The 22,521-nt window shown below is 46.9% G+C and overlaps 1 protein-coding gene across 1 annotated transcript in view; it reads left to right on the forward strand.

Moving 5' to 3' along the window:
• INPP5D (inositol polyphosphate-5-phosphatase D) overlaps positions 1-22,521 on the forward strand; it is a 112,813-nt gene that overhangs the window by 30,205 nt on the left and 60,087 nt on the right. Inside the window, exon 3 of the mRNA XM_084780466.1 lies at positions 21,119-21,269. Within this exon, the coding sequence (XP_084636592.1) occupies positions 21,119-21,269 (151 nt within the window). The remainder of the gene's footprint in view (positions 1-21,118; positions 21,270-22,521) is intronic.

The raw sequence follows: 22,521 nt of genomic DNA on the forward strand, positions 1-22,521 counted from the left end.
CAACAATGCACGTTACAGCTGGAGATCAGTGTCTAGTGTTTTTCCTTGACCGCTCTCTTTATTTTTTTTTTTTGAAAGAGTGTCAGTCACCGAACCTTTAGATCAGTTCCACTAGGCTGTGGGGACCAATGAGCTGCAGGGACCCACCTGTCTCCAGCCCCCCCATATCCAAGCCTGTGGTCACATGCACATGGCCCCGAGCCCTGCTTCTTGTGTAAGTTCTGGGGATCTGAACTCCGGTTCTTGCACTTGTGCAGCAGAAAATTTATAGATTAAAATCAACTCTCCAGCCCTTGTCTTTTTTTTTTTTTTAAAGATTATTTGTAGTCTATCCTGCCTTGTGAAAAATTTAAACAGAGGCTGGGTTATAGCTTAGTTGCTTCTTGCCTAGTGCTTGCCTAGAACTCACAGAGTCCTGTGATCAGTCCTCAGCACCAAATAAAACCAGGCACAGTAGCACACACCTGTGATCCCGGTACTTGGGAGGTACAGATGATATAGAAGGTCAAGGTCATTTTCAGCTAAATAGGCAGTTTGTGGCCAGACTGAGTGAGCAACATGAGATTCTGTTCCAAAAAAGAAAAAAAGAAAATTTTTTTAGTTTATCAGATGTTTTCATGTGCATTCTTGGTCTTGTGACTCACCAATCTTAATTATTGAGAGAAAATAGTATTTTTTTTTATTTTCTAACACTTTTATCATGTTTCTATGTCAAGTGCTTTATTTTGACATCTTCTGTAAAATGGTTCCTATAACAGTGACTCAGCAACCTCAGATAGTAGACAGTCTACCCTCTCTTGCTGGCTCAGGGTTCATCAGCGCAAATGCTAAGTTCCCACCCAGGCTAGATTTAGACCTCCTCCTTTTCTTCCACTTATCCGTTAATCTCTTCTTGCAGAAGTGCAGGGATGCACATCAGTAGCTGGCAGGGAGATTCCTGTGGCCTATTTCTGATTTCTAAGCCAGAAAGAGGCTCTAAGTCAAGCCCAGGAGTGAGAAGGCGTGCCTGAAGAAAGGACAGACCATGTCACGGTGGGACAGCAAAGAGGAACAGGATGTGAGAAAATATGACAAGGGTTAGCAAAGGTCCTGAGAGGATGAGGTTCTGTCAAAGGCCACTGGGGACATCTTCTTAGGTAAAGCTGAATGCTAGGTGAGTGGTTGGCACAGACCCCAGGAACCCTCAGGTGATAACTTGTGCATCTCATAGTGTGTTCCTTAAAGGAGAAAGGAAATTTGCCTCGTAGGACCATTCCTTCCCTCAGCTAGTTCTACTTCAATATGCAAAGTCCTCAGTTATTTGGAGAACAAGCAACCGCCCCTTGATGTTCCTTCAGGTCAAACTCTGAGTTTTGTTCCCCACTCTATATGTCCTTTCCTAACTCATGATATACTTTTCCTGGTGGCTCCTTCCCAAAAGGTCTGTGGGACTCAATGCTGTGGGGTACCCTTCCTCTCCCACTCAGCACTCTCCTAAGAGCTCAGCTTGACCAACACCAGCTTCCAGAAGGCCATGCCATGGCTTTTATTCATGTTGTATTTACTGTCAAAGTGCCATCTTCCTTGTGTGTACTAGCTTGGTTTTCTCCTATACTTTACACTGCCAGATCCAGCATATTACTTAAGGTCATTGGGGTCTGCCTTCTTCTGGTTCTGTCCCTCAGCAAACTGGAGATGCCTCCTAGCTGGGTGTCAGCCCTGTATCTGTAAGCCCACATCCAATCCAAACGGCTGATGGAATGGAGATGTATGTCCGTGCTGACTTGAGCAGGCTCTCAGTGAGCCTGTATTTTCTCCATGTGATTTCCAACAACTCACACAAGGTGCTTTGCCCAAGTCTATATATATGAGGCTGATCGTCACAAGCAGGCGGCTGCTGTGTTAAGCAAGGCTTAGCACTGTTGGGTTCCTGATGCACGCTTTTAACTATGGACTAAGGAAAAACATTTCCTAAAACTCAGAGGGTTTCCATGTAATATGTGAAGTTCGTAGCTTCAGTGAGGGTTCCAATGAACTTAGACTTCCGTTACCCTGTGATGATATGCTGGAGGTGGGGGGAACCTCTGCCCTTCCTTTTCTACCATCTCACTGCAAGTCTGTTCTACTTTAGATTAAAAGGGGGGGGGGAGGGACTTGTGAGACCCCACCATCCCCTGAAAATCATAAGCAGTTACCAATACTGAGGGAGGAAGAGACAGGTTCTTCAGTGGTGTAGCCACTGGTAAGGTGCTCATGCTCCTGTAAATAACCTCTCATCTATGCTGTCATAAACAACCCAAATTAACCTCTTCAGTGTACACACACACACACACACACACACACACACACACACACACACACTCTCTGAATAAAAGAGGCACAAGGAGGGAGGATTAGAAACAGAAAGAGGTCAGCAGAAGGGTGAATGGAACAACAAAAGGTGATGGGGTGAATATGAATTATATGCGTGTGTGTGTGTGTGTGTGTGTGTGTGTGTGTGTGTGTGTGTGTAGTCAATGTATTCAAATCTAAAAGATTTACTAAAGACCCTAATCCAGGAAGAAAACAAACACACCACACACGGGCCTTCTACTGCACAAATAAAATATCAAAAACAGGTTTTGCTGACTGCATTGGTTCCTAGTGCACACCCACTGGTCCCTAGACCACTACACGTACACACGGTGCATTTTCTTACAGACCCTGCTTTGGGAAACTGTCCTAAAACCTTACCCAAGATGCACATAAACCCACTGAGCTGTGAACTGCAGAGTAAGCCATCTCACCCATTGTGAAAGTCACAACTTCCCCCCCCCCCCCCACCGGCCCTTCCCCTTAGGCCCTCCCTCCCCCACAGCTCAGGTCTCTTGCTGACTTCTCTTCTTTCCCAGGCATGGAGTTTGGGTGTCAAAGCAGAAGGTGAAACTGCAGCTCTTTGCCTGCCTTAGCCTCTGGTCTCAGGCTGGTGTTTATTAAAGTTGCTGTCTAAATGAGAATCGGGGGCCCCCAGAGGTCTGAGCAGGCCATGCCGGGGAGCTGGAGGGCCTGTGGCTGTCATGACAGCTTGCTAAGCAGAGAACACTTTGTTCTTCCTTTCCGGAATCTCTGGGCCTCAGACAATCCCACCACCCACCAAAGCAGGCTGGAAGCTTCCTGTTTAGGTCTGGGCCTTTGCCATCTTTAAGTGGGAAAAGCTTTGTCTTTGATGAATGCTGCTTTCTCTCTGCATAGCCCTAACAGTCACTAACCTTTCTGTGGCCACTGTGCTTTCTTCCTGATTCAGTGTTGATTTCTAATTCTGGGGCCATGCAGAAGGAAAACAGGTATATACAGGAGGCCCAGTCTATAGGAATTGGAGAGTCGAATGTTGTCAAAGTGGCTCATGTTACTCCCTGTGACAAATGAAGTGGCAGACATTTGACAGACAGCCCTTCTCCAATAAGGAAAGCAACGCCCCAATCTGCCAATATCTGTGGTGTCAGTACTCCTAGTATGGTGCCCGCCAGAATGGTTGTTTTCAACAGCTAACTTTTGGGGTTCCTGAAGAATTGGGATTTAAGCCAGTGGGAGGGAGTAACAACCCTGTCTAGTGTGATATAAACTCAAATGTAGTTGAGGCATCTTTATCAGAGCCTTCTTGTCTTAAGTTTGGGTTTCTGTGATGTTGTGAAACACCCTGACCTAAAGCAAGTGGGGAGGGAAGGGTTTATTTGGCTTACACTTCCACATTGCAGTTCATCAGTGAAGGAAGTCAGGACAGGAACTCACACAGTCAGGCACCTGGAGGAAGATGCTGATGCAGAAGCCATGGAGGAGTGCTGCTTACTGGCTTGTTCCTCCTGGCTTGCTCAGCCTGCTTTCTTATAGTCCCAGGACCACCAGCCCAGGCCTTCCTCCCGCCCCCCCCCCCCACATCAATCACTAATTGAGAAAATGCCCTACAGGCTTGCCTACAGCCCCATCTTATGGAGGCATTTTCTCAATTGAAATTCCCTCCTCTGGGGTGACTTTAATCTTGTGCCAAGGTAACATAAAAATAGCCAGCACACTCCTGTAGCTCACTGGGTGGGGTGGGGGTGGGGCGGTGTCAGGCAAATTCAGTCACTTCCACCAAGCTTAGATCCTTTTAGGCCCTAAACCCTTACCAGTAGTTTTAATTCTGTATTTTCTCTTTTCTCATTTCTTTTTTTTTTTTTTTTAAATCACCCTTGAGGAGTGATTTTTCCATTTGCCTCTTTTATTGACTTAACTGTGTGATCAAACTTCCTATTTCTCTGAGCTTCAGTTTATGCATCTGAAAAAGTAGGAGGTGACTGTGCTTAGCAGGTGATCCCCCGGTGATGATAACTCTCGCCTTGGGCTTACAGCAAGCACTAACTTATACTCTTGGCCAAGTAGGTCTTACAGACAAGGAGACTGGGGTAGCCTGAGAGCTAAGTAGCACACTCCAACGACAAATCACCCCAGCAAGAAGCATTGTAAGGGAACTAAGGTTAGTTTGTACCCATAATTTGAGGGGATTTGGTCCTTTGTGGTAGGGAAGCCCAGTAGTGGGAGTGTAAGGTGACTTACTTTTCTTATTGCATCTACAGTCAGAAAGCCGAGAGGTGAATGCTGGCTTCTCTTCTTTTTTTGTTTGTTTGTTTGTTTGTTTGTTTGTTTTTATTGAGTCTAGACGCCGCCCCACGAGGAATGATGCTACCTACATTCAGATGATAACTCTCCTCAGTTAATATTCTCCGGAAATTCCCTAACAGGCATGTTGAGCAGTGTGTCTACTAGGGAATTCTAAGTCCTATGAAGGTGGCAACAAAGACTAACTACGATGGTGGAGCCTTGAATTCGTGGCTGATGGTGATGCTTTAAAAAAATAAAAACAGTTGCGATGGGAGGTGGGTGGCACTTGGGAGGCAGAGGGAGGTGGATCGCTCTCTGAGTTCCAGGCCAGCCTGGTCTACAGAATGGGTTCCAGGATAGTCATGGCTACACAGAGAAACCCTGTCTGGGGGGTGGTGGGGGACAATTGTGCACACTGAAGAAATCTGAGACTTCATCTGAAAATGTGGAGTTTTACTTTCTCTTGACATTTGACATTTGTAAGCTCTAGCAACTCTAGGTCTAAGTTCCCCACGGGCTATAATTGGAACCAAACGGAAACTTCTTCTTCAAGGGGTAATTGTCCCTGTGCCACAGTCACCAGTTTCCTCTAGTGTCTTACACTGCCTACCTCACTCACTCTGAGTTTCAGATTTTATATTACCCGCATATGTTATTTATCCTTGCCCAGTTCTCTTGTGTTTATCTCCTTTAAATGTGTATCTACTTATTTGACAGGCTCTCACTCTGTAACTCAAGCTTGCCTTGAACTCACTACGGTAGCTTTTGTTGCTTTCCAACCAGCACTGAGCCTCCGGAGTGCTGGGATTACCCGTGTGAGCCAGCATGCTTTGCTCTTTCTCCACATTTAACCAAAAGAATCAAAAAAACTCAAGCACAGGATGTTTTGGCAATTGATTCAGAGCTAGGAACCAATCTTACGCGATCAATTTACATGATCAAAATGAACCATAGCCCAAGCTCACCGTAAAGCAGTAACTTTACAAAGTGATTTAATCCTTTCTGCTATATGATCCATATATATATATATATATATATATATATATATATATATATATATATATATATATATATATATGACCCTCTCCTCCATAAAAAGCCATTTAAGGGGTGTCTTTTAATTTGCATATTTCTTATAGACTATCCTCTGTGTGCACACATCTTCAACTCATGTGATAGCCTTGGTCTCCGTTCTGTTTTCTTTTTCACCCCAGAATCTTTGTAAGATCTTTCCCCCCAAATTTTAAATTGTATTTATTTATTGTGTATGTGTCCACATGCACATGTACCACAACACATATGTGGAGGTCACAAGACAACCTGTGGGAGCTGGGACTCTCCTTCTGCCTTGTGGGTCTCAGAGATCAAATTTAGACAGTCAGCGAATGCCTTTACCTTCTAGGCCATCTCAGCGGCCCTGCAAGGTTTTTTTCCCCCATGTTTCTGCCTACCTGTCCAATCCTTGCTTCCTGCTGATGGGACATCTGTGTGTGCCTTGAGCGACCTCACCTGTCCAGTCTTCCAGGGACGCTCACTCAGGACACCGCCATATATATACCAACCTGTGATAACGATCCACAAAGGTGGCCCAGGATGAGCCCTGTGCTACGTGCAGGCCAGGAATGAAGTTGCTATACTATGGGATCTGTTTACATTCTGTTTGCCTGGATTATATCCTGGTTGTGCTCCCAAATGGCTGCACCGTTCTACCCTCACACGGCTCCTTATACAGCACAGGCATGGAGAGAAGGAAGACTTTTCAGTATGTGTTATCTACCAGGAAATAACGCCCTGTGAGTGGAGTGCATAGAGACCAGACCCCAGCAGTGAACCTGGAGAGTAGACCTCAGTGTAGGATCTCAGGAACCAGATCCAAGGGCAGGGCCGGCCTTCAAAGATTTCCCACCTTATAAATTTCTACAACTATCTAAAACCAGTACTTTTGATCTGGGAGAAAGCACTCAATCCATGAATCTGGTGGGAACACTGTAAATTTAAACCACAACAACCCTCTCTTAGCCATTAGACCCTCAACGCTTCTGCCTCTGACCGCTTCCTACTGGCTTATGCTGTCCACCGATGCCTGGGGCCAAACCTAGTTGTGCGTCTGTCAGATTTCAGCTTCAGCATGCGAGCAGTCTGCCGGCTTGCTTGGGCAGCCATCTCTAGTCTGCTCTAGGCCACCTCTGAGGCAAATGGGTGATGTGTGGTGCATCATGGGTGGTAGATTCCAGGGGCAAGGACTGTAAACGTGGAGGCTTTGAAGAACCTGATGAGGTTCTGGGGACCACAAGAGAGGATACAGAGGGGGAATGAAATGGAGAGACACTGAGCCCTGTGGAGCTGGAATGAATGTGTGCAAGTTTGAGATTTAGTCCTGGAGTAGGATCTCTCACGTTCTAGTGTAAAGCATTGCAAAGCCCTGGCACGGGAGTATGGATTCATGTTTCCATAACCGAGAAGGTCTGCTCCGCCACAGCTGTCTGGCTAACATGAGCCTTGGGGATAGTGCAGAGAAGGTTTCCATAGGGAACTCACGACCTCACTGGGAGGATGCTGGGATGAGGCACAATGTCTAGTTGTCTGCTATGACTCTAGTGACAAAAGACCTCCTCATCTTGTCCCAGCATTTCTTTGTGGTCCTGAGGTACTAGGTGAGGGTTCCTCCATTCAAATACCTAGGCCATATGTTGACAATGCCAGAGAGTTCCAAGGAAGCATCTAGAACTGGGATGTCACTTTCCCATCCCCCAGCCCTAAAGCTCCTTTGATATGACGTCATATAAGATGCTCAGATCCTGAAGGAAAGCTGGGGACTTACTTCACAACACAGACTCAGAACACTGAGAGGCCCAGTGGTGTCTCCAGTGTGAGGGAAGGCCAGGAGAGCCTTTCCTCTGGATCCATGTCCACCCATCTGCTGCCATCCCCTGCATCTGCGCATGTGCCAGTCGTAGCTCAGTCAGTGACCTGAGTCCTACAAACCCACAAAACCAGTCATCTCTATGAGATACAGTGGTTTAGGTTCCGTGTAACCTGACTGCCAGTGTGACCTTACCCAAAAGGTCCCTGGAAGAGATACCCATGTATGCTGCCCCTCACCAGCTTCCGTTCTGTGGGTCTCCCATGGGCAAGACCACTTTTATCACCCCACTGTACCAGGAAAACACCAAAGTCCCTTGTCTTAGCTCCAGGCTCTACGCCAGGTGACAAAGCCACCTGCTCACCAGTTTGCTAGGTTCTTCATGGAGGGAGGGGACAGCTTCCTGCCCAGCATAAGGAGTTCATGCCATCAGTCTTCGGCTGTCACTCATTTGTGACAAATTAAGCCTATAGGTCCTGGGAGAGGAGACCACATAAATTCCCGTTCTTCTGCCCTCTGTCCTTCAGCCAGCCAGCCCCCTGTCCCGCACATAAGCAAGATCTACCATGCTCTTGGATGATGGCACTTCGGCAGGAGCCAAACTCCACCATGCCCGATTTCCCATGCTGCCTTGATTCTCCAGCTGCAGCCCAAGACAAATAAAGGGGGTGCTGACCCTCCCCAGGCACCCCTGATAGCACGGCCTGGGGCTGTCATCACTCCTTCACCTCCATCCACACACACAGAACTACAAGATGCTCCATGGTTGTTTTTATGTTCTTTTTTTTTTTTTTTTTTTTTTTTTTTTTGGTTTTTTCGAGACAGGGTTTCTCTGTGTAGCCTTGGCTGTCCTGGACCCACTTTGTAGACCAGGCTGGCCTTGAACTCACAGCGATCCACCTGCCTCTGCCTCCCGAGTGCTGGGATTATAGACATGCACCACCACGCCCGGCCTTGTTTTTATGTTCTTAAGGTGTCTGTATTATTACAATCGTCTGAGCTCTGTAGACGACCACAGACAGCTGCGGTCTACCTCTAAAAGTATGTAAACCTAGGATGGTTGTATATGATCTTTTTAAAATTTGACACTTAGAGAAGATCTCTTTGAAAACCCTTGCCTGCCTACACATGTGTATGTGCATATGTGCACATGCTAAAGAAATTATCTAAGTTACATAAACTTATTCTAAAAATGCTTTTTATAACCATGTTGAGATTTTTTTTTAAATGTTCGCATGTAACCAATTTGATATAGACCATTTCCAGCCTGGTTGGTGTTTTGTTCTGTTTTTTTTTCATAACTTATTTTGAAAGCAATTTGACTTAGGAAAATTTTAAGAATAGTACAAAGAATTGCATTTTCCTCTCTCCTCTTCCCCACTGAGCATTTTAACATATAATATACTGGTTACTTGCTTTCACATTACTATTGCTTTTCTTTTTCTTCTTCTTCTTCTTCTTCTTCTTCTTCTTCTTCTTCTTCTTCTTCTTCTTTTTTGAGAGTGGGAGCATGACAATGCCCTGTTATCTCTCTCTTCCTCATGCCACATTCAGCTATCAAAATCAGGACATTAACACAGATCTGCCATCTGATCCCATAGCTCCATTCAAATTTCTCCAACAGTCTTAGCAGCAATATAAAAATATCCTATTTGAGCTGAGTGCAGTGGCACATGCCTATGGGAGACAGAGGCAGGCGGATCTCTCTGTGAGTTCGAGGCCAGCCTGATCTACAAAGTGAGTCCAGGACAGCCAAGGCTACACAGAGAAACCCTGGCTTGACAAACCATATATATCCTTTGTGCATTTATGAAAAATCATAATTTACATACATAAAAATAACTTTCTTCCTGAACCAAAGTCAAATGTGACATGTACCTGTCTCAACCCTTTACTGCTCAAAAGCTGGGTACGCTGTTGTGTTTTCCCTTTTGTGACAGTGACTTTTTATCTTTCCTTCTTTTCTTTTCCTTCTTTCTTTTTTCTTTTCTCTTTTTATTTTTATTTTTTTATTTTTTGAGAACTAGCTAGTAATTTTGTAGGCTGCCCTTTGATTTGAGTTCCTCAAGGCGGTCCCCATGACTGGGTCAAGCCCTGCATTTCCAGCAGGACTTCTCAGCGGTGCTGTTGCGCTCAACACTCTCACTCAAGGAGATGCACAGGCCCCTGTGCCCTGCAGCTGCGGTAAACTTCCAGGATAAGACCAGGGCAACATCTGCAGGGGTTTCTCTTTGCAAAATTACTACAGATATTTGTTATTTGAGGTCTTCATATCCCTCCCTCCCTCTGTCCTTCCTTCCCTCGCTGCTTAGGATCGAAACCAGAGTCTCACACGTGTTAGGCACTCTGCCACTGAGCTATACATCCCCAGGCTCAGGAATCCAAGGTCATCTTAGGTATCATCGTAAGCTGGAGGCCAGCATAGACTACCTGAGTCCTTTTATAAAATAATAAATACAATAAATAACTGAGGTAAGACTTAACAGCTCAGCTTGTAATCCCAACACTCAGAAGGAGAGGCAAGAAAAGCACAAGTTGGAGACCAGTTTAGTCCGGCCTCAAAATCAACAAATCATGGATAACGAGGCTAAGGGTATAACTCTTGCCTAGCATACTCAGGGCTTTGAATTTGATCCCAAACAGTGCAAATAAAATAAAATCAGAAAATAGAAAAAAATTAAAATCAGAAAATTATGTGTATGTGTGTGTATATACATACATGCACACACACACACACACACACACACACGCACACACAACTGTTTTGTGGAAATAATCTGAGACTATGTAAATATCTCATCCCTCAAACCCTCACCCACCCAGTTTTAGCATCTACAGATGAAGCTCGCCTGAGTCAACTGTTACAGTGATGGCTGCCAACTGCTGAGAGCCTCTCCCTGTCATTTGTTATTAATTGACATTGTACCATGGGAAGAGCTTTCCCTTCTGATTTATTTATATCAGGATAGACTCATGAATTCTCATTTTACCCAGTGGATTATAACTGTTTTCATTATTCATTTTGATGTTCAGATAGTGCTAGCTGCTCCCTCCCACTGTCCTTCCAGTTGGTTCCTGGCTTTTTTTTTTTTTTTACAAATTGTCTTCATGTTCAAAGCAGAGGCTCTCACCCCTCTTAACACTTCAACCTTTTAACACAGTTCCTCATGTTATAGTGACCACGCGCACACACCCCCCGAACCATAAATTCATTGCTACTTTGTAACTGTAAATTTGCTACTGTTATGAATCATAAAGTAAATATTTTTGCACATAGAAGTTTGCCAAAGGGGTCAGGACCCACAAGTTGCAAACCACTACTGTAGAGCCAGAGATATTACAGGTTCTGCCGTATGGTCCCAGCCCCACATTATAGGCTAGAGAAAAGGACCTCTGGGTCTTTCTGATGCGGAAAGGCCTGCTGTTTCTTGAACACCACTCAAGAGTTGAACAGTAAGCATGCTTATTTGCTGTCAATGTGCCATCACTTCTGGGCTCTCTCAGCAGACAGAGCCTAGAAGTGTGTGTGTGTGTGTGTGTGTGTGTGTGTGTGTGTGTGTGAGCGCACACACACAATTCACACTGCTATTTCCCATTCCAACCCCAAACTAGAGTCACTCTGCAGCCCCTTCCCCAGCCTGGCTTGCGTCCTTGTTTCCTAGCAGGTACGGAAGCAGTCCCCTGCTCTGCTGTCCCTTTGTCCTGGCCATCTCCAGTGGCTTCTCGGGCTCTAGGTACAGCCTTATCTGTCTCCACTGTGTCTTCAGCCCATCCTCCTCTGTATCCTTCATCCTGATCATCTCCGTGAGCCCAGCTCAGAAGATGGCCCTAGCAATGAAAGGCAATGAGACAATGAAAATGTGTTTAAAAGAGAGGGTGGGGGGAGGGGGCAGAGGAGAGGGGGAGGAGGAGATGGGCCTGGTGGGTCATGCCTATAATCCCAGAACGTGGGAGGCTGAGGCAGGCAGATCTCAAATTCTGGGCCAACCTTAGCTATATGGTGACTGTCAGTCCAGCCGGGGCTCAGAGAGAGAGAGAGAGAGAGAGGGAGGGGGATGAGGCGTCTTCTAAGGGGATATCCTATAGAGAAATCACTCTCGGCCTCATAATTGAATACAGATTTCTGAGTCTAGAGCATCCTCCAAAATATTCCCAGCACAAGCTCCCCTTTTCCCAGGCCCCTGGGTCTCTCCAGCTGGCTGAGCCTCCTCAGTGTATTAGGGTTCTAGCTGTGCCAGCTCCCCATCCCTGCCCCTCTCTCCTTCCTTCCGCCGCGCCTCCCTAACTCAAGCATACCACCCACTCTTGCTCCACACTGCAGCCGACACGATGTCAACTTGGCCAGCGGTGGCGGTTTGTCCCTGGAACCTCCACCCTCAGGAGGGCAAGGCAGGTAGATGCTGAGTTTCAGTGGAGTCTGGGCTATAGTGTGAGAGCTTGGATCAATCAATAAATAAAAATGTAAAAACGTCAATCCATTTATACTACATGTATACACACCCCAGCTCTTAAATGCTCCCATAAGCTTCAAATCACTGTTTAAAACAAAACAAAAATCAAATGCTGCCAAAAAACCCCCCAAAGGCCAAAGAAACCATGATCTCTCTTTCCTTTCTTTGCCCATACTGGGTGTATAATTCTCAGGATGATTTTTGGTGGAGGCAGAGGAGGTGACCAGACCTTAGGAAGGATCCTGAAGGCAGAAAGGGGGCAGAGGAAACCACCTGATGACTGCAGAGATGGGAGAGGCCAGATGGGGCCACTGTGTGCTGAGCAGCTCAGAGCAGAACACAAAGGCCTGGTCAGGCCCACTGAGCCCTAAGCTTTCCTGACCCTCCTGCAGCCGGCACACTCTCAGCTCTTCTGTGTAAGCTGTATCCGTGGAGCACTCCCAGGCCTGGACTGATAGCCCAGACCTGTCCCCACTTCACCATCTTTCCAACTTCTGCAGACACAGGGCCCTCACTAAGGAGCAGAGATAGTAGGAGTACCCAATGGGACCCCCATCCCACCCCCCAACCCTGCACAGCAGATGGACAGATTTTCAGCTCCCTCCCAAAGCCCTATCCTCTGACTTTCTCTTTGGACCTGAAATAAGTGCATGGATGTAGTATTTTTGCTTTTTTTGTTTGGCTTGTTTGGTTTGGGCTCCCTTATTTCACACTTCCCACTGTCTATGAAATTTCCATGGTAACCGGGGTAGGCTGGCCTCAGCCTGGCTTTATAGCCAAGGATGGCCTTGAATCCCTGATCCCCACCCCCCACCCCAGCCACTGCCTCCCAAGTGCTAGTGTTGCTCCAGCTCTGGATAGTCTCGTCCATCTAAAATGAAAGCTGCCCAAACCTTCAGGAGTGACCCCCCCCCCTGCCCCCCGCAGAGCCCCACACTTCCTGCTCAGCAGCTGGCAGACTTCCTCCCCTGTGCCCAGTCGTATTTCGGTTCTGCATTTAGAGATGGCAGACAGTGCTGACATTAAAATTATCCCCTGGGAAGTTTTAGCTTGTCTAGGGCTCTGACCTCCCTGGCCTGCTTCCCCCTCCCCCTGGAGGGTAGTTTCCTGCTCATCCCTTGGACAGAACCTGGAAAAGCAAAAGTGGCAAGCAGTCTGAACACCATATGCCCTTTGTCTTAAAGCCACACACGCACACGCCCTTCGCGTCCTGACACTCCCCCCAAGCCAGAGGGTAGTAGCCCTTTGCACCCAAAGCTTTGTGCCTGCCTTCCTTCGTACCTTTCAAGAGATTGCTACCTGGTAAATACCAAGAGGTGGAAGATACCCAGAACAGTGCTGGGGCCTGTTGTTATGTGTTCCACCGGCTTCTCCTGTAAGAAAGACTTGAGCTGTAAGACTGGGTTTCTCAAGGCCCTTACGAGCTTGTTGGGGAAGTAGGCACTGCAATTATATTCTGAGGCTGAATGAGCTGTGCATACCAAGATGGACTCCTTAGGTGCTGTCTGCAAAGGCCTTATAAAAATGCTGCTTCTGGATGCTCTTTATAGACATTAATTAATTAGGGGCAAAGGAATATTCTACATTTTGTTTTGCAAATGTAAGGAATCCTTACCCTGTTTTCATATGTGTGACTTTTTACTTTTTTTTTTTTTTTAAGATTTATTTATTACATATACAGTGTTCTGGCGACATGTATGTTTGCACACCAGAAGAGGGCACCAGATCTCATTATAGATGGTTTTGAGCCACCGTGTAGTTGCTAGGAATTGAACTGAGACCCTCTGGAAGAGCAGACAGTGCTCTTAACTGCTGAGCCATCTCTCCAGCCCTTGTGTGTGACTTTTGTTTCTGAACATAAATTCGTTCCCAGTGTGTTGATTAAGCAAATCTTAAAGAGAGGTCAGCCCCGAGCCTGGGAGATCACAGTTACAAGCTTATTTAAAGTAGGGATTGCTTGAGGCTGAGGAGGAGGCTTGGTGGAATGGCACCAGTCACTAAGCATGTGCCATGCCCAACACCATGGTAAAAACATTTTTTATTGTATGCGCTTATCTTAATTTTTTTTTCCTAAACCAAACTGCCTGCCACGTGCTCTAATTGACCTGTAAAGAGTGACGGGATTCATTCCTAGCAAGTGAAAGGGAGAGTCACCATGGAGCAGGAACCTCATAGTCCATGGGCATCACCTTCCTGAGGGGCAGAGTAAGGGTACATCAAGAAATAGCTCAGAATCGTGTTAGCAGCGCACAGCTAACATGAGACCTTTGGGGTTCCTTCTCTATTTCTAAATGATTTGATGCATCTTTTAAGGAAGGCCGTAGCTGCAGAATGAGGAACAAAAGCTGGTGGCCAGGACATTAAGAATCCAGGGCCACACCCCTCCTCTGGCAGGGAAACCATGATCAGGCCTTTCTTTATCAGGGCCCCCATGTCTCACGTGACACACAGGTGCTGCTCTCCTGTCATGAATTTACGCGCTGAGAATATCTGTTTGCACACAGGTTCGTTCACACCCCTGCGTGCCCACTGGGTTTGGCCAGTGGGAGCCCCAGCCGAGAGGCAGGACAGTGAGAGGAAGATAACGAAGAGGCAGGGTGAGGGTGGAAGGCCTGTGCCCCTGGATCCCTCCCTGTGAGGCCCTGTGGGTTCCAGCGCTATCCTCCTGAGAGGTGGGGAGGGTGGAGTAAACCGCTTCCCTCTGCGATTGGCTATGGGACTCCACTCCTTAATCCACCAAACTCTTCCCAAAACTCCAATTTTATAAGGCATCCGCTTCTTGCTAGTACTCTGACAAATACCTCTGACAACTTCCTTGGCCACATTTTACATTTTAAAATAGTTGGGAAAGTACCACCTTTGGGACTGTTGCGGGGGGGGGGGGGGGGGGGAACGGGTGCCCTGTGGCCCATCCCCCATCCCTTACAGTTCCTCTGTATTTCCAACCCCAAGCTTAAGGAAGATGTCTACCCTAGTTTTATTTCCTGTTGCTGGAATAACAAAAAGCAATTTAGGAAAGAAAGGGTTGTTTTTTTTTTTCTCCTCACAATTCCATGTTAGAACGAGGAAGTGAAAGTGGCAGCCTGGCACTGGTGGCATCGTCTTTTAATCCCAGCACTCGGGAGTTTGGGTCTCTGAGTTCGAGGCCATCCTGGTCTACAGAGTGAATCCCAGAACAGCCAGGGCTATTACACAGAGAAGCCCTGTCTCAAAAACAAAACAAAACAAAAACAACAACAAAAGAATGACGTGTCATGGATGGGCTACTATTTTCTGTACTATATGGCTAGAGGGATAGAGGCACCGCCCACCTGTATAGACTCCGCTTCCTAAGTCTGCCCCTCGCTCACACCTTCTACAGCTCCTGCCTTATACTACGGCCTTTCTCTAGAATGTGCTTTGAATATCAATGCCTCATGGAGAATCTTTGTTAACCTATCAAGTTATACTGCCAAGAGCAAAGACATAAGAAGACAGTGTTTTGAACCATGCCTCCACGAGTCCCTTTTCTCTGGCCTCCCGGGACCCCAACCTTCACTATCGTAGAGAAAGGTTGCTTCCTGCTGGCCCATGTGGCATAACAGGTCTCCCTTTCGATTGAGATTTACCTCATGGGGATTTGCTTCCCTCGAGAGAGGGCCGTGTATTCTCTCTGGATGCTAGAAGTAGAAGCGCTCGCAGCTGTCCCTGAGCCCTGGATCCTGGATAGTGAGTCTACTACATTGTAATGTGGACATGCAACCTCTGTCAAATGGGCTCAGGCTAGGATCTCTGCCTCCCTGCCTCATCCTCCTGTCCATCACCTCAGCTGTGCTTGTATGTGTGCCTATTCACAGCACATGTATGTAAGTACATGGTTTTGGCTACTATAACTGAATACCACAAATGGGGTCATTTATAAAGAATAAAGCTTAAGGACTGGGCATCTCAGTGGTAGAGCATCTGCCTTGCATGGACAAGGTCCCCAGCAAAGCACACACAAATTGAGGTTTATGGCTTATTTGGCTCACCATTCTGGAGGTGGGACGCCTAGGAGCCAAGTGGCATTCTTCCCTTATCTGGTGAGGCCTTCTTGCTGCATCATAACATGGCACAGCATATCATATGGCCAGATAGTCAGCGTGAGCTGAGACTGCTTTTACTCTGCTCAAAGAGCCCCTGACTGTGGGTTTCTGCATCTGTTTCCATCTGGTGCTGGGTGAAGCCTCTCAAAAGGCAGTTATGTTTGGGTCCTGTGTGCAGTCATAGCAGAGTATCATTAATGGTGTCAGGGATTGGCTCTCTCCCATGGGCTGGGTTTCAAGTTGGCCGTTCCCTCAATCTCTGCTCTGTCTTTATCCCTATACTTCTTGTAGGTGGGACAAATTTTGGGTAGAAGGTTTTGTGGTGGGTTGGTGTCCCCCTAACTTCACTGGAAGTCCCACCTGGCTACAGAAGGTGGCAGCTTTAGGCTCCGTATTCCCTACTGCTAGAAGTCTCAGCTGCAGTCACCCCCAGACTTTCAGTTGCCTCCCCACTTCCCAGAGACGCTTCCCCACTGACTTCTGTTCTCTCTCCTAGCCCTCTTCCCCCTACTCCCGCTCTCTCCACACCTGATCCCTACCTCCATTTCCCTCCCCACCCCCTCTCCAACCCAGTTCCCTCCCTCCATCAACTTCAAATGTCTGTTTTCTTTCCCCTTCTGAGTGAGATTCAAGCATCCTCCCTTGGGCCCTCCTTGTTACTTAGCTTCTCTGGGTCTGTGGATTGTGTAGCATGGCTTATCCTGTACTCTATGGCTAATATCCACTTATAAATGAGTGCATGCCATGCGTGTCTTTCTGCGACTGGGTTGCCTTTCTCACTCAGGATTATATTTTCTAGTTCCGTATATTTGCCAGCACATTTTGTTATGTTCTTACTTTTAATAGCTGAGTGGTATTCCATTGTGTAACTGTGCCACATTTTATTTATCTATTCTTTGGTTGAGGGACATCTAGGTTATTTCCAGTTTCTGGCTACTACGAATAGGTGGAGGTCAAGGAGTTTTGTGGAAGAGTGGGAGGAAGGATTGAGGAAGCCTGAGGGGTCAAGGACACCACAAAAAGACCTACAGAGGAAACTTACCTAGGCCCATAGGGCTCACAGAGACTGAACCACCAACCCAAGAGCATGCATGGGCTGGACCTAGGTGTCCTACACATGCATAGCAGATGTGCAGCTTGGTCTTCATGTGTGTCCCCCAACAGTTGGAGCAGGGCTGTCCCTGACTCTGTTGCCTGCCTTTGGATCCTTTTCCCATAGCTGGGCCGCTTTGTCTGGCCTCAGTGGGAGAGGATGTGCTTAGTCCTGCTGGGACTTGATGTGTCAGGGTGGATTGGTACCAATTTTTGAGAAGAAGCCGAGGGGAGGAAGGGGCTGTGAGGGTGGGGCTGGGAAGAGAGAAGGAAGGGGTCTGCCATCAGGCTATAAAGTGATTTAATAAACTAATGAATGAAGAAGGGGAAAAGCCGCTGATACCAACAAATGTCGTTTACATGTGAGTATAGGGATTACCTTTCCCACCTATGGACTGGGAAGACAGTGCAAACCACCCCACTCTTTGTGAGTGGTGCCTGTGGGAGGTAGAGGAAAGCATCCCTTCTCGGTGGTGCCGTTACAACGTGATTCCTGTGTTCCTGGAAGCCTGTGCCATCTGGACAGTCAGCTGCCCTGGCCTGCCAGGCCCTACTCCCTGGCCTCCAGGACAGGCTCAAGCACAATCAGTGGCCAGAAGACTCATGACTGACTTACCAGCTCTGAGCATTGACAGCCTCCTCCCTGCAGGATTCCTTTAGCTAGCCTGTCCCTCAGCCTGCTTAATGCACAGCCTGTTTATTCACTCATTGTTGTTTTACGTTTTTCACAATGAACATGTCCACAATTCCACAGTGCAGCATAGCTCCAGCTTCTGGGTTGTTTTTGTTTGTTTGTTTGTTTGTTTGTTTGTTTCTGTTGTCACCTCCGTCATCAATAAATAATGTGCATCTCAGCTTGCTGGCCTCCTAGACCCCAAATCGCATGCGCATTCACACATGCAGTGCTCAGGCACTCCCACCCCCTGCTGAGACTCCTCTCCCAGCCTCACACACAGGTCAGCCCACCTCGAATTTCTTTGATGTTTTCATATTCTTTCCAAATGCCTAGTGGCATGTCATCCATTAGCCGTAATGCTCTCTGACAAGACCGCTTGTCTTACTTACGACTGCTTTCCCTGAAGTGAGTTCCCAGGTCTTACATCTCATCAGATTATTTTTGTTATTCCATTCTTGTTTGTGTTTAAACTCCTGAAAGACTATTCTGGAAGTCTTGGCAGGGGCTGCAACTCAGGTGCTTAGCAGTGCATACAGGGCATAAGCAGCTTGGGGCTTTGAGAAAACAAGGGAGCTTACTGAAAAGAATAAACAAATGGTTTTGTTAAGCTCTCTATAAATTCACTAAAACAGCCTAAGCTGTACAGTGTGTGTGTGCACACAAGTGCATGAAGACATACACACACATATACACACAATGTTTGTATGTTTGTGTACAATGCACATGAGCACACGAGTACACTTGAAGAGAGAGAACCAGACAGACAGAGGCAGGGAGCCCATATGGACAGCCTGAGTCCACAGAGACTGTTCTCACACAAGGCCACATGCCCTCACTATAGAGTGGAAGACCCAGGAGTCAGGGTTGAGAGACAAGCCTGAAAGCCCCCTAGTTGTATCAGCTATTTGTCTCTCTGCTGTGACAAAAGCACCTAGCAAAACAACTGGAGGAAGAAAAGGCTTGATTTGGCGTACAGTTCTAGGGGATACAGTGCGCCATGATGGAGAAGGAACAGCAGGAGAAAGAGACGCAAGTGGCCATGCTGTGTCCACCGTCAGGAAGCAGAAAGTGATAAACACCTGTGTCAGTTTGCATTTTCCTTGTTCTTCATTACTGGACCCCAGCCCATGGGATGGTGTCACTTACAATTGGAGTGGGTCTTCCCACCTCAGTAAGCCTAACCTTTCTCCACAGCAAGTCTTAATCCCATCAAGTTGGCAAGATGCCTGATTCTGTCCCATTCTCCTATGATCTTGAAGCCAGCAGATTAAGGTCCTACCAAGCTCCCAAATGAAGCTGTCAAGCCATCAGCAATAGGAATCTAATGTAGAGCTGATTGACTCAACCACCGGCTCACCCTCCTGCAAGGACTGGCCTCTTCCTACTGGCCTTGTTTACCACAAGCAATGGGTCTCTCTCAGCAAGGCACCAAGAGAAACGGTTCAACCTCTCATCTCCAAACCTGAGAATGGACATGAGAGCCACTGTTGAGATGATAGGGACAGCTGGACTTGGTGGCTTGTGCCTGTAATCCCAACACTTGGGTAGCTGAGGCAGGAGGATTGCTGAGTTTGAGGCCAACTTGAGTTACAATGTAAGACATTGTCTTAAAATAAAGACAGGAGTGAACTATGATCAGACTCTCGGTGTTTGGAAGCCCAAGCGGAAGGATTGTGGCCCTGCAAAGTCACAGAAAACTCCTTAGAGAAAAGGGGTGTGGTGCCCACCTCATCACCCGCAGTAGCTTGGTCTCTTGCTCTGATCTGGCTTCCTGTAGGGATAGCGTCGCAACAAAGGGTATGCCTACATGTGAAGGGGCATCTTGGTGAGGGCTGGGCTGGATTTCCTGCAGGAGTTCCCTCTTCCACCCTCATGCAAGAGCCCTGGTCCCAGAGTGTTAGAACAGTAGAGCAGAGTCACCTACGTCATCAACAGCGAGGCACAAACCAGTGAAGAGTCTTCTGTTGCTTGGACCACTTTCTGACTTTTGATTGGAACAAACAGACAAACATAATTTAGAGCAGGATGGATAGCCAAGTAGTTAAGAGCACTGGCTGCTCTTGCAGAGGACTCAGGGTTCAGCTCCCAATACCCACATTGTGGCTCACAGTAATCTCTAGCCTCAGTCCAAGGATCTGATGCCCTCTTCTGGCCTCCATGGGCACTGCACTCACATGGTGCACATGCATATATGGAGGCAAAACATCATACATATAAAATAATTCTTCTAATCTTAAAAAAACAACAACAAAAAACTAAGTCTGGTAGTATATACCTTTAATCTCAGAACTCAGGAAACAGGGGCAGACAAATCTCTGTGAGTTCCAAGCCAGCCAGGGCTATATAATGAGACCCAGTCTCAAAAAAAAATAAACAAATAAAAATAGAATTAAAACATTAAAAAAAATTACGAGAGTGAATTTTCCTATGTTTAAAAATAATAATCAATTGTGGTGGCACAAGCTTGTCATTTCTTAAGTACTTGAGAATCTGCAGCAGGAGGACAGTTGCAAGTTTGAGGCCACCCTGGGCTACGCAGCCAGACCCCTATTTCAAAAAGCCTTAAGTAAATAAAGCAGCCCTGTGTGGTGGTATGTGTCCTTAATCCCAGTTACTCTGGGGGTGGAGCCAGGAAGATGATTTCAAACCCAGTATGGATAATTTAGAGAGACTCTGCCTCAAAAGAAAGCTAAAAAAGGCAGGCAACAACTGTGCATGCTGACACACATCTGTAATCCTAGCACCCACGAGGCAGAGGTAGGAGACACAGTGCAGCGGCAGGGTGCTTGTTTAGCAATGTGTAAAGCCCTGGGTTCAATCCCAGCACTGTCAAAAATAAGTAATTAATAAACAAATAGTCTGGGCCTGGGAGTGTCACTTGTGGTAGGGCCGTGTGTGCTTTGCATGTGTGAGGACCTGGGTTCAGTCTTCAGTACCAAAAATAAAAAATAATTTTTAGAAATGGTCTTTTGGGGAGGGGGAGTAAAAATAGCTCTGTTCACTGCACACCTAAAGTATTAAAAATAGAACTCTTTGGGCCTTTGAGATTATAGGTGATTCCTTTTTTTTTTTTTTTAATGTATTTTTCTAATTTGGCTATAATTTAAAAATATACTATATTTGTATAGGAAACTACTTACAGAAATCATTTTTAACAGATGGAAAGAAAAACAATAGTTTTAAAAATACCCCTATTTGCACCTTTGCAAAAGCTCCTGGGAGCCACTGGCTACAGGATGTGAGGTGTGGGTGGGGAGCCTGAGGCTTTTTCTGGAATACGGTCACTCCCAGTCTCTTCACTCTCTGCTGCAGGTGGCTTTTGTGGTTGGGTGACACTCTAGTTAAAGTGTGTTCTGTCTTGGGCTTCTGTCCTCAGGCATCTGAAGGTGTCCCCATGAGGTTCTTCACAAAGCTGGACCAGCTCATCGAGTTTTACAAGAAGGAAAACATGGGGCTGGTGACCCACCTGCAGTACCCGGTGCCTCTGGAGGAGGAGGATGCCACCGATGAGGCTGAAGAAGACACCGGTAGGAAGGGAAAGGAGAGGACGGCAAGGATGGGGAGGTGCCAGCGGGACTCTGCCGGTCTAGTCTCACAGGCGCTTATAGATTTGAGCACCCTTTTGGGGGGGGGGGGTCAAAGGACCCTTTCACAGTGGTTGCATATCAGATATCGTGCCTATCAGATATCTACATTATGATTGATAACAATAGCAAATGTGCAGATATGAAGTAGAACAAAATAATTTTACAGTTGGAGTCGCCACAACATGAGGCGCCGTGTTAAAGGGTCGCAGCATTAGGAAGGTTGACGACTGCTGAATTAGAGGTCCTGCTGGCAGCGGGAGAGCAGAACATAGTGATGCTGGGTAGGAACCATGGGCTCTGGAGTCAGTAGTGGAGTAGAATTCCTGCTCTCTGGCTTGTCGCCTTTGTGGCCTTGGGTGATGTGGACTCTCTGAACCACAAGCTTCCCCTTAGGTACATTAGGTGATAGCAACATATATTAATCCCTCAAGATATTGCAGGATGAGATGAGCCATTTCCAGAAAACACTCCACATAAATGAAGTGGCCATCAATTTAATCATTATAATGAAAACATTGAAGGCGGTCCTTGTACCTAAGTAGGAGGGTGGAAAAAGGGCATCTGCATATATACTATCGTTAAAGACAACGAAAATGGCCATGGTGGTACAAGACAACAGCAACCCCAAAATGTAGGAGGCTGAAGCAGGAAGAGCACGAGTTTGAGCTAGCCTCAGCTACGTAGTGAAACACCGCCATCTGTAAAGAGGCTTCTAAAATATGTTGGGGGGAAAAATTCGCAAGTGTGTGTGAGGAAAGGCACAGGGACAAAGAGGCGGTCATGGAGAGACAGGTATGCAGAGAGCCCTGCAGCAAGACGCCCTCTTTTCATCTCAAAGGTTTCTTGCCTGACAGAAGCCCACAAATCATCTCCTACGCTACACAGCAGGTCAGTGTGTTCATGGCAGGTTCCCTAGGGAAGATATTAGACCTCAGTGCTGACCTCCCAGGCCTGGCCTGCCCTGGCCCTGGTGAGCATATGCCAGGCACATTCAAGGCATCCTGTTGTACTGTGGGCTAGTTGTGGGTCACCTGCCCTCTGCTTCAACTTTCTGCCTCCCTGGAGACCCCGCACTTCCTGCTTACTCAGCTCAAGCCAATTGCCAAAGGGCAGCCAGGAGAGCTGCCTCTCCAGCCTGAAGGAGCAGCCGGGGAGGGCCAGGATAAAGACAGGTCCTAGATGACCATAGTTC

The sequence above is a fragment of the Acomys minous genome, assembly GCF_964271855.1.
Source record: "Acomys minous genome assembly, chromosome: 4".
Taxonomy (NCBI): Eukaryota; Metazoa; Chordata; class Mammalia; order Rodentia; family Muridae; genus Acomys; species Acomys minous.